General features: G+C 44.5%; 1 protein-coding gene and 2 long non-coding RNA genes across 13 annotated transcripts in view; 2 read left to right on the plus strand and 1 right to left on the minus strand.

The window, feature by feature from the left end:
* DSCAM (DS cell adhesion molecule) overlaps positions 1 to 17,092 on the minus strand; it is a 603,397-nt gene that overhangs the window by 19,022 nt on the left and 567,283 nt on the right. For all 9 annotated transcript variants that reach the window (XM_077342744.1, XM_077342751.1, XM_077342750.1 and 6 more), the window contains 2 exons: positions 14,414 to 14,716; positions 863 to 952 (listed from right to left, as the gene is read on the minus strand). In XM_077342744.1, the coding sequence (XP_077198859.1) occupies positions 863 to 952; positions 14,414 to 14,716 (393 nt within the window). The remainder of the gene's footprint in view (positions 1 to 862; positions 953 to 14,413; positions 14,717 to 17,092) is intronic.
* Positions 1 to 17,092, plus strand: part of LOC143839955 (uncharacterized) — a 63,095-nt gene that overhangs the window by 13,411 nt on the left and 32,592 nt on the right. The window lies entirely within an intron of this gene.
* Positions 900 to 15,232, plus strand: LOC143839956 (uncharacterized). 2 transcript variants are annotated; one of them, XR_013231952.1, is made up of 5 exons: positions 900 to 1,286; positions 9,498 to 9,571; positions 13,101 to 13,189; positions 14,330 to 14,736; positions 15,176 to 15,232. It is a non-coding gene; the product is annotated as an uncharacterized LOC143839956 (long non-coding RNA). The 2 variants fall into 2 exon arrangements; XR_013231953.1 differs by lacking the exon at positions 9,498 to 9,571.

Raw genomic sequence — 17,092 nt, forward strand, 5'->3', positions numbered from 1 at the left:
GCTGGCCAGGAGGCTGGTTCCAGCTGAGGTGGCTGCTGCATCTACCCAAATAATTTCTGATGTGAAGTGTAAGGGCCTCAGTGGGGGGAGTTGTGTGGGGCAGAGATGTAAGGGGGCCCAGAGAAACATCCCTTCCAATTTTTGTGCTGCTGCCTCCAGTCTGTTTAGTGGGCACCTATTCTTTAAGGCAGTGGTCCCCAACCTTTTTATCACCGGGGACCGGTCAACACTTGACAATTTTATTGGGGCCCGGAGGGTGGTGGTAGTCTTTTGCTGAGGGACGCTGCCACCTGAGCCCCAGCCCCGCTGCTTTCCTGCCAGTGCCCCTGACTTCCTGCCACCTGCTGGGGGGGCGCTGCCAGCAGCAGCTGTGCAGTGCCACGCCGAGGAGGAACCCCAGCTATGGCGGCCGCCGGAGAGCACCAAAGGTGAGCCGGTGGCAGAGTGGCAGGGCAGCCCCCGAGGCAGCAGCCAGGGAGGAGGATGAGGAGGAGCCACGACCCAGTACCAACTGATCCACAGACCGGTACTGGTCCCCGGACTGGGGGTTGGGGACCACTGCTTTAAGGGATGCGTCCCAAGGGCATGGCTTGATGGCAAAAGCACCTCTCTTCCCTTTTGCTCCTGGGGTTGTTTCACCATGTCTGCTGTCATTCGTTGGTTCACTCATCCATCATGGCCCTACCATGGCACCCTGTGATGTTTTGTGGGCATTATGACACAGTTGCTGGGGTTGTGTCATAGGTCAGCCAGGACTCAAGTGAGGCTGACAACTCCTCAGAGGAGGAAGGGACCAGCATAGCCAAACCAAAGGTAACAGAAGCCAACAAACATGAGGAGGTGTAGGCATGCCAAGACTTACAGCTGAGAGCTTGTACAGAGTCACCTCCACCACCAAGCTCTGATCCAGCAGATGAAAGCCAGCTGCCTGTTTCCAGCCCTCCAGGATCATCTGCACCATTAGAGAAGCAAAGGCGCAAACTTAGAGCAGAACTGCAGGCTAAAAGGAAAAACACTCACCTTATGTATAGATATCACTGTAAGGGATGATGAGTCATTGCAGGATTGAGTTGGAGCAGCTGGCACAACTATAAAGCCTCTTGGAAGACAAAAATGTAAGCTACACACTAACATCTTGCTTGAATCCTGGACTACCATACTTGCCTGACCTCTGGAAACTCTGAACCTTGGATTAGAATGACTTTGCCTCTTGTCATCTGCCTTGGCTTTTGTTTACTCAGAAGAATGGTGCAGGTTGCTGCAACCTGATACCAGCACCTGGCCAGGTATTTCAGGATGTTGATACTGTTGCACCCTGTTTATCTTCATCTGCCTGCTTCCTGACCTATGAGGATTCTGTTTAAGCAGCATCATTGTTCAGCAGCGTCATTTGTTGCCATGGCAGCTGGCTGCTGCCACCTCCACAACTCTCAAGATTGTGCTGCCTATGTTCCTAGGTATAACAATTTGACATTCAAGACCAGGAGGATTCTAGTACATTATGCCTTCCTTTAAACAATCCAATCCTGGATTGAGATCCCTGTAGTCCTTCCCCAAACCACCAGCCCCTTGTGACACAAGCCATTGGGAATGGAATCCTGCCTCAGAGGAGCTCCTTTAAGAGCTTTGTGATACTTGACTGAGCAATCAATTTAACTTTTATTGGGAAAAGGAAAATGTGGCTCTTCCACTCAGTTGAAGGAAGATTGCTTATACAAGATAGTGGAGGAAGACAGAGTAGTTATTACTGAATGGTACATTTAATGAAAACATATTTTAGGATCAGTTTGTGAAAACTCAAGAGTAATTTCAAATCTGTGAAGTGTGTAAAAGCTTGCTCTCCTACCCAGCTAACTATTTAGAACCGACTTTCTCAACTTTTTTTTTACCATTGAGAACCCCCTGAAACATTCTTCAGGCTTTGAGAAATCCTAGAAGTGGCATGATTGTGCAGAATATGGGAGGGAAGCATAGCTGTGTACACCCCCACCCAGGGCTCCTCCCCTTCCTACCCCTTCCTATATATATAAAATTTACAAAACCCTGGTTGAGGTTGAGGGTTTTGTAACCCACCACAAAACCCTGGTTGAGAAAGCCTGATTTAGAATGTCTGGATTTCTTAAATAATCATCAGACCTATTTCATTCCTGTGTGCTGTTGAACTCCCACACTATACTCCCACTTTGCAGTTGGCATTCAAGTTTTGGGGCAGCTTCTGAATATTCTCAGGCATTATGGTGTGGGTGGAGGACAATAAAATCAATGCCCTGTGAGGTGTTATAAATATATTTATCAGGACTGCAGTGAGATAGCACAATCCCTGTCCTTTCTTCTAAATGTTGGTGGTAATTGGTAAAGGAATCAATATTCACTGCACAACACAAATGTCCAGGGGATGATTTCTCAGTGCTGCACAGTGTGCCTTGAGGTAACATTTTATCACTGGTTCTCAGGCCACAAAAAAACAGAGTTAATCTTTAGGTGGGAAATGGATGGCAATGACAAATCATGCACCCTGCAATTGAAGAGAACTTACTATACAACTGCTCAGGCAGGCTGCATATGGTGAAGCATGACAGACGATAATAAGGAAAAGCAGAGATGATTCATCACTCCCTGAACATGTACCCAGACCTCAATACTCAGTTTGCGGCTTGGAACTACAGACTTAATATTGTGTTCTGAGTAGAGAGTGGCTTTTAATATAGTGAATTACAGGACTAAGCTGGCTCTTCACCAACTACCTCTACAATGAGGCATCTCTCTCTTGAGAGACCCAAGGGCTCAGATGACTGGCCTTGACAAGACAGTAGAGGAAGAAGTGTTATACCCCACTTTTCACTACCCAAAGGAGCCTCAAAGCGGCCTATGATTCCTGTCTTCTCCCCACAACAAACACCATGGAACTAAGAGAGCTTTAGCAGAACTGTGGCCCAGGGTCATCCAACTGGCTGCATGTGGGGAAGGAGTGTGGAATCAAATTGGTTTCTCCAGATTAGAGTTTGCTGCTCTTAATCACTACACCACTTTGGGAGGGAATGTACAGGCTACCTGCAATGAAGCACCCATGCAGTGTATCTTTTACTGGCATCTTCACCAGGTCAGGATGAATGCTAGCTGAATTGGCAGTGACCTCTGTCGCTGGCTGTAGAGATATGTTGAGCCAGGGAATCTGTGGATGCCCAGGTTAACAGCAAGTAGGGCCATAGCAGGGCCAAGAGAGTGAAGAAATGAGGGGCGAGATGGATCGTGGAGCTGGCAGAAAAGCAAGATGAAAGAGCCAAAATAAGAAAGAAAAATAGGATCAGGCAGAGAATGAGGAAAGATAGGAAGCAGCAAGGCTGAGGGCAGGAAAGGAGGTAGCTATGTTGTAGGAATGTCAATTGAAGGTCTCTTCTCCCCATGGATAGAAAAAGAGGGTAGAATGCTTTACAATCAGTAATCTTGTAACAATGCTTTGTTTAACACCTGCAAAGCCACCTGGATTTTTTCTCAGGGGACAGGAGAAAACAGGTAGATTTACCATCTCTGGGTTGGGAAATTATTGAAAATTTGGGAGGTAGAGACTGGGAAGGGACTTCATTGAGGAGGTATAAGGTACAGTACACCCTCCAAAGGAGCCATTTTCTCCAGGCAAACTGATATCTGTTAACTGGGGATCGTTTGCAATTCTGGAAGGTTTCCAGGCCTCACCTGGAGAATGACAACCTAAATTTAAATGATGTTTAATGTGCTCTTCTTCCCATACAACATGGGGCATACATCCTTCTGTATGGAGGCAAATATACAAATATATTTGTATATTCTACGTTCTACAAATGTTCTACAAATATACTAAGATCACCCCTCCACCACAAGATTTCTGCTTAATGTTGCTGTTTTGTTCTGGATGAGACAGATGAGTGAAGTATCTGTTTCAGCATGTTTAAATTCCATTGTTAAGGAATTTGCCTTTATGCTTGATTTGCAGTATTAATTTTTGGAAATAAATATCCATTAATATTAACACATTTTTTCTTTCTTGTGCTAGCTTAATCACTGAGTACTGCTAAAAAGATTTCTGTCCTCCAACATTCACCTCCAGCTTTGGATCAGTAAGCAGGAGCTAATAATAAACGTCACTTTATCAGTTCCCCAAAAGGCAATACTTCTAAAGAGTAGGTAGGACAACAGTTAGAAGTTTTAATACTTTGTTTTAATGACCGATAGTGTGATAATACAAATTCCAAGGATGAATTTGGGATCATTTTGATTCTGTTTCCTAACTCATCTTCATAAGACTCCATCTGAGTTCTTGTAACATTCTTAGTAATAATTTAGTGAGACAGGCTGCTTTGGAGCAACATATGGGAGAAATCTGATACTGTTGAAGGCAAGCAGGTAGAACTCTGACAACAGACCAAAGGCTGTAAAAACCTGATTTAAATAGTTACCAGGTAGAAATGGAAACTATTCAAGACCTTTTTCACATGGAGGACTCACCTAACCATTACATCATACTGTTCCCTGTTTTTTTGCCTCAGGATAGCTCTCTTGATCTTTTCCCACATCTGCCTGGGGAGCCTTGGGCCTGCTCCCCCCCCCCTTTGCCCCCATAGCATCCCTACACGATACCCAAGGGACAGGAAGTGAAAACTTCCCACCAATTTTTTCACTTGTCAAACATCGTCATGTGGTGAAAACTCCCAATCATCTTCCAGTGCCATTTTGTTGCATTTGAGGATTCCCCTCTAAGTCCAAAATCTTTTTTTAATTACCACAATCATGTTATCATAGCATCACAAAAAGGAGATGCAAAAAAGTGGGCTGTTTAATCATGTTATCCCCCCCCCCTGCAGATTGTCCCTGATCTCACTAAAACCAAGTATGAAGTTGAATCCTAAAGAAAAAAGAGAAAGAAGGAAAGGTGCCAATCAAACATGGCAGCAGGTGTGGGGTTGCTATTTCATTATATTGGAATTGTGTTGTAACACAATTGGCAGTGGATTTTGTTTAAAGGCCAGGGAAGGTTGTGAGGGTAGATGACGGAAGTGGTGCTTGGAGTGGGGAGACCAATGGCTGGGAATGCTTGACTGGGGACAGCCTGAGTTTTCCTGCTTCTATATGGCCTGGCCAACATACACCCTATTGGATCCCACAGCAAAAAAATGGAATGTGGATTTCTGAGTGTTCCCTTGATGCAGGCCAACTGAGGGGGCAAACCCTGGGACCCCGCCAGAAGAGGCCCAATTCCATGCGAAGCCAGGAGAGAAAAACAGATGCAAACAAATGGTAATTGGAGCCTAATCGGTTGTGTGGAGGCAGTCTGAGTGAGATCTTCAGATCAAAAGATAAAACTATAAATATATAATATAAACATACTGGTATATTTATGTTAGATTTTTCCACAAAGGAAATTCCCAGCATTTTCTGTAGAACATAATTATTCTCTCGCTCCTTTCAAAATTCACCCATTCAATGACCTTCTTAGTTAGGAATAATAGATGTCTGAGTTTTCCATTCTGTGCAGTGCTGTAGAGAACTCCGTAGTCTGAAGAGACTGCTTTTGGAATTAGGCATAGTCAGCAGTTAGAAGTATCTCTTGAGCCAAGTTTTGGGGTTAGTACTATCCTGATTCACCCTCCCTGATATAGGGATGGACTAGTTTTATCCTGTTCCACTGTTTTGTTGTTCCATTGTTTCTGTCTTGCATTCCACTTAGAGTTATCAAATCTGACTTTGGAAATTTCTGGAGATTTCAGGGCACCTTTCTCCTCAATATGTTGCTGGTGCATAGGAGCACAAAAGCCATGCCAATGTGAAGATGAGTGACCTTCCTGCCATGCTTGATATAGTAAATGAACTGGAGGCCTGTTGGCCGGCATTGGATGTGGTGTCCGATGGCTTCAGATGGCTCTCTATACCCAAAGTGGACAGGTTGTTGGGGCAGGTGCGGGCGACCACTTGCCCTCTGGATCCCTGCCCTTCTTGGCTCCTTAAGGAAGCGGGGCTGAGGGTAGGAGAGCAGTTCCGTGACATTCTTAACTGCTCCATCCAATCAGGGGAGTTTCCAGAGCTGCTAAAGGAGGCAGTGGTCTGCCTGCTCCTTAAAAGGCCATCGCTCTATCCGCGAGACCCGGCCAGCTACCGTCCAGTTGTGCACTTAGCCATCCTGGGAAAGGTAGTTGAAAGGGCCATAGCAGACCAGCTCCTGGCATTCCTGGAGGAAACTTTGGCGATCCATATCAGTCTGGCTTCCATCCTGGCCATGGGGTGGAGATGGTGTTGGTCGCCCTGACGGACGATCTCTGTCACCAGCTGGATCGAGGGGGTTCTGCAATGTTAGTTCTATTAGATCTGTTGGCCGCATTTGATGTGGTCGACCATGAGCTACTAGCATGCCGCCTCGCCGGGACGGGGATAAGGGGTATAGCATTACGCTGGATATGCTCCTTCCTCCTAAACCGGATCCAGAGGGTGGCGTTGGAGGACAAGTTATCGAGTCCGTTCGGGCTCCCTTGTGGAGTTCCACTGGGCTTGGTGCTCTCCCCTACACTCTTTAACATATTTATGCGCCCTCTGGCCCAGCTGGTCAGGAATTACGGCTTGGGTTGCCATCAGTATGCTGATGACACCCAGCTGTATCTCCTGATGGACGGCTGCCCAGATTCCCCCCCGGATCCATTTGCCAGATGTTTGGAAGCCGTGGCTGGATGGCTCAAGCAGAGCTGCCTGAAACTCAACCCTGCCAAGATGGAGGTCCTGTAGTTTGGGGGGAAGGGAGCAGCTCAGGAAGTGCGACTACCCACCTTGGCCAGGACGCAACTGACCATTGCGTCCCAAGCCAGGAATTTGGGTGTGACCTTGGATGCCTCGTTAACACTGGAGGCCCAGGTCAAGAAGGTAGCGGACTAGGCTTTTTACCATCTTCTCCAGGCTCGGCTAGTAGCGCCCTTCCTGTCTCCTGACCATCTGGCCACAGTGATCCATGCGATGGTCACCTCAAGAATAGATTTCTGTAATTCGCTCTACATGGGCCTACCCTTGCGCCTGATCCGGAAATTGCAGCTGGTATAAAATGCAGCTGCTAGGGTCCTCACAGGAACATCTTGGAGGACCCACATCCAGCCTGTGCTGAGGCAGCTGCACTGGCTACCGATTGCTAGCCGGATCAGATTCAAGGTTTTGGTTTTAAGGCCCTCCACAGTCTAGGACCCACATATTTGAGGGACCGCCTGGCGCCCTATGCCCCCCGCAGGGCCTTACGCTCTGCGAGGACAAATTTATTGGTGATTCCCAGCCTCCGGGAGGTGCGCCTGGCCTTGACCATGGCCAGGGCCTTCGCGGTCATGGCTCCTACCTGGTGGAATGAGCTCCTGGAAGAGCTGCGGGCCCTGCAAAATCAGCTTTCCGCAGGGCTTGCATAATGGAGCTCTTCCACCAGGCCTATGGTTGAGGCCGGCACCTCCTTGTAAGATCGGGCCCCCCCTTCCCCCCTTAGGGCTATATATGCAGTGCTCCCTGGTCTCCTCCCTGGGAATGCCGCCGCTGTTGGGTTGGTTGGGTTGGACGGTGTATTTGTTTTTGTAGGATGTTTTTTATGTATTATGGGTTTTATGGGTTTCTATATACTGTTACCTGCCACGAGCCTTAGGGGAGTGGTGGACTATAAATCAAAGTAATAACAACAACAACAACAACAACAACAACAACAATAGTGGTGGTTAGGAGCGCTGACCTAATTTGGCAAGCTGGGTTTGATTTTGCGCTCGTCTTCCATATGCAGCCAGCTGGGTGGCCTTGAGTTGGACACAGCACTGATAAAGCTGTTCTGATCAAGCAGTAATATCAGGGCTCTCTCAGCCTCACCTACCTCAAAGGCGGGCTTGTTGTGGGGAAAGGAAAGGGAAGGCAACTTTGTAAGCCACTTTGAGACTCCTGCTAGTAGAGAAAAGCAGCATATAAGAACCAGATCTTCTTTTTCATTTAGAGAGACTCACTTAACTGCCTAAATCTTGTTTTGTTGATAATGGTTACGATATCATATTCATATATGAACTTCCCAAACTAAATAAATGTATATTTTGCTTACTCTCCCCCCTGCCCAAACTGATATTAAAAATGTTTTGTTTTTTGACATCATCAAGGGAATATAAATGAGAAATTCAAATTAGGAATAACTGCATCAGAATTCCCATTCAAATCCATTTCACCTGCAACATAGAAACAAGAGCCAGTTGGGATTGTATCCTGAGACTTCAAGGCCTGTGGCATTATGTCTGCCCAATCCTGCAAACTCTGAAGATGTCCCTGTGTCATGATTAATAAGAAGACAATGTTATTAACCTCAGTGTTGGCCTTGGGTTGGATGGCTGAATCAGAAACCATGTCACTACATTTTCCACTCCTGTGGACAGACAAGCATTACACAGCAGTTTTGTTCTGATAAATGTTCTAATGAGCATAATAATTCTTACAAACAGAAAATAAAAGAGCACTAATGATGATGTAAGTAAAAAGTTAATACAATCATTTCCAGGTTCATAGGCAAAAGTTCTTTTTAAAAATTGGTACTTTCTATTTTTGTAGCAAGAATTAATTGTGTGTTTTACAGCTTAGACTTGGAAATCTGTTAAAAATTACAGGGGAAATGTAGTTAACCAGAATATATAATGGTAATCCTCTCTAATCCTATGACCTACTGTGTGAAAGCAACCTTTCTATGGTTTAGGCACTACAGACCCAGCATTGACACGAGGAAAGAACAGGAACCTTCATGCCTTGCCCAGAACCATCTCTATCTAACTATATCACAAGTACCCATGGTGGTGGAAGACTGGGATGCTGCCGTTAGCCTGGGTGGAAAGCAAAACACAAGTGTATCAAACCTCTCTAATAATGGGATTTTCCCCATTAGCATGTTATTCAATTTTTGCTGTGTGTGTGTGTGTGTGTGTGTGTGTTTTTTGCCATTTCCCCCCCTCCCCAACCCTTGGAAATTTAAATCTTGAACTTGCGCTTTAGCAATCAGTCATAATGCCTTAAATACGGATCCCCTCTCTCCAGAACAGATGTCTTTTTGGCTCATCAATGCAAGGTGGCTGGATGACTGAAGTTCTGTAGGCAACCACCATCATATTTTGTGAAGTTCAAAGAGAGTGATGTTGCAAGTAGTCATATTGCTCCAAAGCAAAACCAACCAACATGATATAAAAGATTGTGCAAGCTGAGTATGGAGGCTGAATGTTAAAAGAAAACAAAAGGGGGGGGGGTTACATCTTTTGGGCCACGGTGTTAAGGACTCTTCATCTCATCTGGTAAGCATTCTACAGATATCTTACAGGATTTAGACAAAGAGGCTCTATCACTGTAGTCCAAAAGAGGTACTTCCCCTCTCCCCAACCCAGTTTCTAATATCTGTCCTGATGAAGAGTTCTAGAGAAATTGAAAGCTTTTGGTGCCATTTTGGGAGGTCTTAATAAAGATTATTGAATAGCTTTTGCTTTGGGATTTTGCAGGAGCCAAGCAAAGGCACTTCTGCCATTCCTGCTGCCAATGAGGCACATTACGATTGCACAAGCTGTTGCTGTGTGTAAGTAAAATCTATTAAGCCAGTCTGTAAATCTATACTGTTAAGGGAGCCGAGTATAGAGATTCTAAAACAAACAGTGTAAAGCTTTGCCAAGAAAGGAATTTGATTTGCTTACATGTGAGAATCACTGTCAGGCCCATAGCCAGAAATATTGTGAGAACATAAATCAATGCTGAGCAGCCAGAATCCCAAAACAGCAATGTAAACATATTAAACAGTTACAAAATAAAATGTAAATTTTATTCAAATTAAAACAAGGACTAGTGCTTGAACATTCTCCTAGTGCTATTGGGCTGGACGGAGCACTGGAAGGAAGGAACAAATTTGTCCATACTAAGCAATTAGGTAGAAGTCTAGATAGAATTTCTCATTTATTTACTTCTGATATTTGATGTTCCCTATCCTTATTTTATTCTCAAAACAGCCCTGTGATGCAGGTTAGCTCTCAGCCAGGGTTATTCCACAAGATAGAGGGAAAATTCACACCCTGACAAACCATTCAGCAAAGAAGTCTGGAATGTCTTTGGGGGGTGAGGTCCCCCACTGTAAGCATGGTGGTAATTACTGTTTTTTGTTGTATTAGTTTTGATTACTGAAAAGCAGTTGTGGCTTTTTCATTTGTTGTTGTTAGGTGCGAAGTCATGTCCAACCCACCGTGACCCCATGGACAATGATCCTCCAGGCCTTCCTGTCCTCTACCATTCCCCAGAGTCCATTTAAGTTTGCACCTACTGCTTCAGTGACTCCATCCAGCCACCTCATTCTCTGTCGTCCCCTTCTTCTTTTGCCCTCAATCGCTCCCAGCATTAGGCTCTTCTCCAGGGAGTCCTTTCTTCTCATGAGGTGGCCAAAGTATTTGAGTTTCATCTTCAGGATCTGGCCATCTAACGAGCAATCTGGGCTGATCTCCTCTAGGACTGACTGGTTTGTTCGCCTTGCAGTCCAAGGGACTTGCAAGATTCTTCTCCAGCACCAGAGTTCAAAAGCCTCAATTCTTTGATGCTCGGCCTTCCTTATGGTCCAACTTCCACAGCCATACATTGCAACTGGGAAGACCATAGCCTTGACTAGATGCACTTCAGTTGGCAGGGTGATGTCTCTGCTTTTTAGGATGCTGTCTGGATTTGCCATAGCTTTCCTCCCCAGGAGCAAGTGTCTTTTAATTTTTTTGCTGCAGTCCCCATCCGCAGTGATCTTGGAGCCCAGGAAAATAAAATCTGTCACTACCTCCATTTCTTCCCCATCTATTTGCCGGGAATTGAGAGGGAATTGAGAGGGCCGGATGCCTTGATTTTAGTTTTTCATAAACATGCTGAATAATCAATTATTTCTTTTTACAGTGCTCCATGATAGTTGAAATAAGATTAGAAAATACTAATTTTATGGCTTTGTGGTTTATGTTGTCCTACATGGTTTCACAATGTACATGGCAGCAAGAAGGATTGATCCGGAGTGACCCTACCTTTATTGTACGATATCTTAGAGTGCTTTTAATGCTCAATATTTTTAAAATCCAGATTGAGAAAGTAGGCTGTTTTGAATCTGGGCTCTCTTCCATGGTAGAGACGCCCTGGATGGCCAAATGTGGCCATGTGACAAGCTTGCCTTAAAGGAGAAGCCCCTAATTTCTCTCAACTTCTGTTGGTGTTGGATTTTTTCTCCCTTCTCTGACTTCTTTGATCCTCTCCCCCCCCCAACAAAAGAAAGAAAGAGGCTTGGCTCCCCCCCCTTCTGAATTACCCTAACCATGTGTAAAACACTTTCTGTTTCAATGGTGGGGGGAGGGGAGAAGATGACCCGAGTTCAAATCAATCTGAATTCAACAGGATTGACAATGGAATAAACAAAGTAAGTGCAGACTCTTCCTTGGTGTCTGGGGAAAGGCATGAACCAGTTCACGAGCCAAAATTTGGCATGGACTAGGTCTGGTTCAGAGCCATGAATCAATGTTCAGGGAAGGTGCCTTCCCTGAACATTTAAACCTAAAAGATGAGCAGCAGAGGTCTACAGCTAACTTGTTAGATTTAAATGGCTGATAGCCATTAAACTCACCAGTTTCACCCCCCCTCACTTCCAATTAGGAGGAAACAAAACAGACTGGTGGAATGGCTCAACTTGATCCCCCCTTTCTCCTGGCCATGGCTTGCCATGGCCAGAAGAGAGATCCAAATTGGCCAGTTTGTTTCTGGGTATTTTGGGTTCAATTCAGGGTTAGGTTAGGGGGCTGCCCTGCACCCTAAACTGGAATTTTAAGTTTGTGCCCGTCCCTATTGATAATTTAGAATTAAAATATAAATTTTGAGTGACATGAAATTACTGATTTGACAAACAAAATATGGGTACTCGAAGAAGAAGAAGAAGAAGAAGAAGAAGAAGAAGAAGAAGAAGAAGAAGAAGAAGAAGAAGAGGTTCTTATATGCTGCTTTTCTTTACCTGAAGGAGTCTCAAAGCGGCACACATTCATCTTCCCTTTCCTCTCCCCACAACAGACCCTGTGAGGAAGGTGAGGCTGAAAGAGCCCTGATACTACTGCTCGGTCAGAACAGCTTTATCATTGCTGTGGTGAGCCCAAGGTCACCCAGCTGGTTGCCTATGGGGAGCATGGAATCAAACCAGATTAGAAGTCTGCACTCCTAACATTTACACCAAGCTTGCTGAAGGTGGAGAACATAAGAACAGCCCTGCTGGATCAGATGAATAGCCCATCTAATCCAGCTGCCAACCAGTAGCCAACCAGTTCCTCTGAACAGCCAGCAACAGGGCAAAGAGGCTGTGAACAGAGACAATGGAGAGAAGAGTGAACCATGTTTTGTTGTGCTTCTGTGTTTTTTTCCAGGAGGGTCTTTAAGTCCATTTCTTCCCAGCCCCCATGGCAGATGTAAAATTTTGCCAAGAAATGTGTTCTTGTCTTTGATTCCTCCTCCTGTCCCTTGTATGTTATAATGACCGAGTGACAAAGATGTGGGGCCATAGCTGAGGTCTGAGTTTCTGATACCATCTAGTTTTACTGTAAGCATGGCACAATGAAATAAGATATATAAACCATTTTAAATGCACTTTTAAAACTCCAGCAGGGACTCGGCTTATTGTGTGATGAAAATTAATTAAAATCACGTTGTGTATCACTCTAGAAAGGGGGGGTGGGCTCTTCAAGGTACCAAATACCATTTTTGGATTCTCCTTCCTCTCAAGTTTTATATGTCAGGCATATACTTCCCATGCACAGTAGGAAGCTGGGACTAGGAGGACTCAGCACTATATATTTGCTTCGACATTTTAGAAATAAATTATGTTCAGAGAAACCAGCCACAGCAATTCTGCTCTGTCAGGAATCGAACTGAAACAAGCAAAAGCAATCACCTAATTCCATCCTACAATGAATTATAAGTTGGACCAGAAATGATGTTAACACAAAGGGGTTCATATGTTATTTCTTTATTAATTCCCCCAAGACACTCCATTTTCCTGGTTGTTTTCATGCTTTCATTTTTCTGTACTTCAAATGCCTATAATAATTTTGTGTTGACAGATGGAAAAGCACGAGAACAACAGTGACAGGAAAATGGATCGCCCCTATTTGCAGTTGGCATCAGCAAAAGTTTTCACCATTCTCTTGAAGTCAGTGAAAGGGAAATGTGATATTGTGTGTGTTTGTGTGTGAGACACCTGTTTACGGCATACAATCCTGCAGTGAGAACAAAGAATGAAACGTAGGGAGGCAGAAGAAGGGGACATATTTCCCTCCAAAGTCTGAGACTGGGAGCTCTCAAATAGATTACTGTCTGGTTTTGATTCTGTCCCTGATGTATTAACAACCATACTGAAGCCTCAACCTTTATTTGCAGGGCACAGTTGTAAACTGGAGCCTCCTTGAACCATAGTCTGTAGTTTGATTGGAGAACTCAAAAGTTGTTTAGGATTTTAAATGAGCCAAGCCACAATTCAGAAAAGCAGCAGTGGAATAACATCCAAATGGGATGTTCTAGAAAGACGATTGTCAGATGTTCTACATTCTGTAGCTTTGATGTCTGGGTAAATAACACCAACTTCAGAGGGACAATAGAGTCAGAGTCCAGTCGCACCTTTAAGACCAGCAAGGATTTATTCAGGGTGTGAGCTTTCGAGTGCAAGCACTCTTCCTCAGACTAACTTCAGAGGGTATTTTTTTTTCTTCCAGAAAAATTGTACTGTGTAATTATCTCCCTCTATATACACTGGTAAAAAAACCCAGAAAACCTGTTCATGGCTGTCTTTGCATTGATGCCTTTTCTTTCCCTGAATGCTTCTCCTTCCTCCCTTCCTGAATTATTCACTCAGATGACCCCACATAACCAGGATTGCACTATAAAAGGGACAAGAACACAGTACGAGACAGCCCACCAGATTTAGCTATATAAAGACATCAGTTAGTGTAAGGAACAGCAGTACACTCAAAAAAAAAAAAAGAAGGGAGATGTTGGGGAGGGCGCTGCTAAAAATGCTTGCAAAAGAAGCAAGCAACCCCCCCCCCCCCGCAGTGAATGTTTCTTTTCTCTTAATTCTAAATGGCCATCCCCAGGTTTTTTTCTTTTAAGTTTACATTTAAAAAACCCTGGAGACAGATGTTATCTCATGAGGTCAGAACACAGCTGGATCATGGGCACTTGGTCATTAAGGCTGCCTTTCACTTATCCGGGATTGTTCTCTCCCACCTCAGCTGAAAAAACAATTACTTTATGAATATCTGACATAAATATTTAACATCTTTTATTGGTTTAGGGACAGGATGAAGGTGCTTTCAAAACACAACCTGTGGAATTCAGAACTGATGGAATTTTTCAGACAGCAGTTTCTGACACTTACCTGGCCGATGTGCCTTTGGAACAGCCATGTTTGTTACACGTCCTCCATCCTGAGGTTTGGGAGGTGATGCAGTAAACCTGCAAATCCCCGATTCTGATGGGGTGCTTGAGGTCAGGCTGTCTGTGTAGTCGTTAGTCCCTGCCGTTAGCTGCTCTGAGGAAGTGTCTGATATGAAGCATTCTGTGATGGTAAACTTGGCATGTCGCAGCTGCTCTTCCATCTTGGCGTGTTCGTAGGCTCTTGCTAGCTCTTCATACGTTGAGGAGGCACTTTCTGTGGAGACCATGCTGCTTCGAGCTCGATCTAAAGACCGAAAAGAAAGGGTAGGTACTTCAGGGGGGAAATTATCTGCTAGCATTTTTAAATAAACAATATCCAAGTATTAGAGGGAAGAAGAGTTCATATTCGCTGTTAGTGCTTCTCTACTTTCCAGCTTAGCTAATAACACCAAGTCCTAAAGGATGTGTTTGTAAAAGGCATGATGCCAATCCAGTTACTTGCACTGAGAATGAAAAGGACCTGTTTCGCTTGCAAAACACATTCAGTACTTGCAAATGAAATATGGAAGAGCAATCAAAGCTCACAGAAAATGGATATTACATAATGAACATTAGGATTGTCCCATTCGGACTTGTTCCCAAGAACCACAAGGCAGAATGGATTACCGCCTCCTCCTCCTTGCTGCAGCCCCCTGTGCCCCCCCAAAAAAGCAAGGGGATCTTCAGATTACTATGGGGTATAATTTGCTCTCTTTGCTTGCAGGTGTGACAGGAGAAGTTGGGATCCAATCTGTTGTCTCATTCTTCAACAAAATTCTTCCCATAAAGAAGTAAAGGATAAACCAAGTCTCCCCAATCATTTTAATTTTGGAATTTTGATTAAGTGTAGGCTTCAGGGAAGGAAGGGAACTCAGCAGAGCATAATGTAGGGTTTTGAAGTCCTATTGCTTGCCACAGCTCCAGTGGCCACTGGGGAAAAAATAAAGTAGAACATTGCCATTGACATGATGGCATCTAGTGGGACCTTCAAATGACAGTTTATGACCATTCCTAGAGAGGCAAGATGTTAAAATCTGTCCAAGCCACACCTTCCCTAGACTCTACCCTCTAAGTCACCAGGAATTTTCCAACCCAGAGTTGGCAACCACACACCAATGGCACATCATCACGTTCAGAGAATACCTGGAGGTGAGGCCATGCCTGTTGCACCCCCCTCCCCATATCCCTCACTTCCATCAGACTCCCACTTTTTTCTAGTCACTGCTGGCAGCAGTAAGATAAAGCTATGGAGTCCACCCTCCAAAGTAGTCATTTCCTCCTGGGGAACTGTTCTAGGAGATATCCAGGTCCTGGCATGGTGGCAACCTTATGTTATCATCACTTTACTTTGTAAAACATTCCCCCCACCACCCCAGCCAGCCCTTGTTGGGCTTGCAGGCAACAGAGAGGGAAAGGAACACCCGATCTTCCTACCCAGGGCATGAAGGCTATTAAAGGTAATAATTAGCACTTTGAACTGGGCAAATAGGCAGTTGACTCAGAACTGGAGCTATGTGTTCTGAGTGCTGACCTCAGAGAAGAGCCCTGCTGCACATCCTGTACCAACTGAAGTTTCCAAGATCAAGAGGAAGAAGAAGAGCTAGTTTTTATACCCTGCTTTTCCTTACCTGAAAGAGTCCTGAAGCAGCTTACAAACACCTTTCCCTTCCTCTCCTAACAGACACCCTGTGAGGTAGGTGGAGCTGAAGGAGCTCTAAGAGATTTTTTTCTGTGAGAACAGCTCTAAGAGAACTGTGACTCGCCCAAGATCACCCGGCTGGCTGCATGTGGAGGCATGGGGAATCAAACCAGTTCTCCAGATTAGAGAACTGCTCTTGACCAATAACTTCAGCAAACTGTTATCTAAACATCCAAATGGAAAGATGTATATTTTAGCAAATAGTGCAGAGATGCCTGGGCTGATGCTCCTGGCCCCAGACACAATCACTGACCATTAACAGCACCCACTTATTAAGTGCCCTCTGATAGCCTGGAACCTCTGATTCAAATTTTCCCATGGTCCCCAAAGTTCCCACCAACTATATGATTCAACATCACAACTCTATTTTGAATTCTGAAGTATAATTCAATTTTTAAAAATCCCTTCTTGCTACCTTCTCTAGTACTATTCAGTCAGTTCTGTAGTTTTCTCTTAGTAAGTTGCCCAGCTCCCAAGTATCCCTTTATCCTATACAGCAATGTTTTGTTTCCTGAATAGAGTCTAATGTGAGCTACAAACTGGACTGCAACACAAGCTCACAACACACTGGATCCCTCTTTGCATCTTATTTCTTTGAAGACTAGGACAGGTATATCTTTGCTCCTCATCTTGATCTATCTCCCTTTGCTTTCCAAACCACACTGCACCACCCTGCTATTTTGGCCTCACATCTGGCAGTCTGGACACTTCTGCCCTAATGGATTCTACTTCTCCTTTGTCCTAGTCCCCATGTCTCCCGATTTCCACCATATTTACACCGGTAGCTTAAAGATAACCCCTGCTCCAAACTCTGTTCATTTTTTTATCATATTAGTTTGGATAAGGAACATTCTCTCTGTGACTTCCTTTAGTATATGCTAATATTTGCTTAGGATAAGCACCCCCTTGTACCAAGTCCTTTAATAAAATCCATATATGCAT

Source organism: Paroedura picta, chromosome 6 (genome assembly GCF_049243985.1).
Source record: "Paroedura picta isolate Pp20150507F chromosome 6, Ppicta_v3.0, whole genome shotgun sequence".
NCBI classification, from domain to species: domain Eukaryota; kingdom Metazoa; phylum Chordata; class Lepidosauria; order Squamata; family Gekkonidae; genus Paroedura; species Paroedura picta.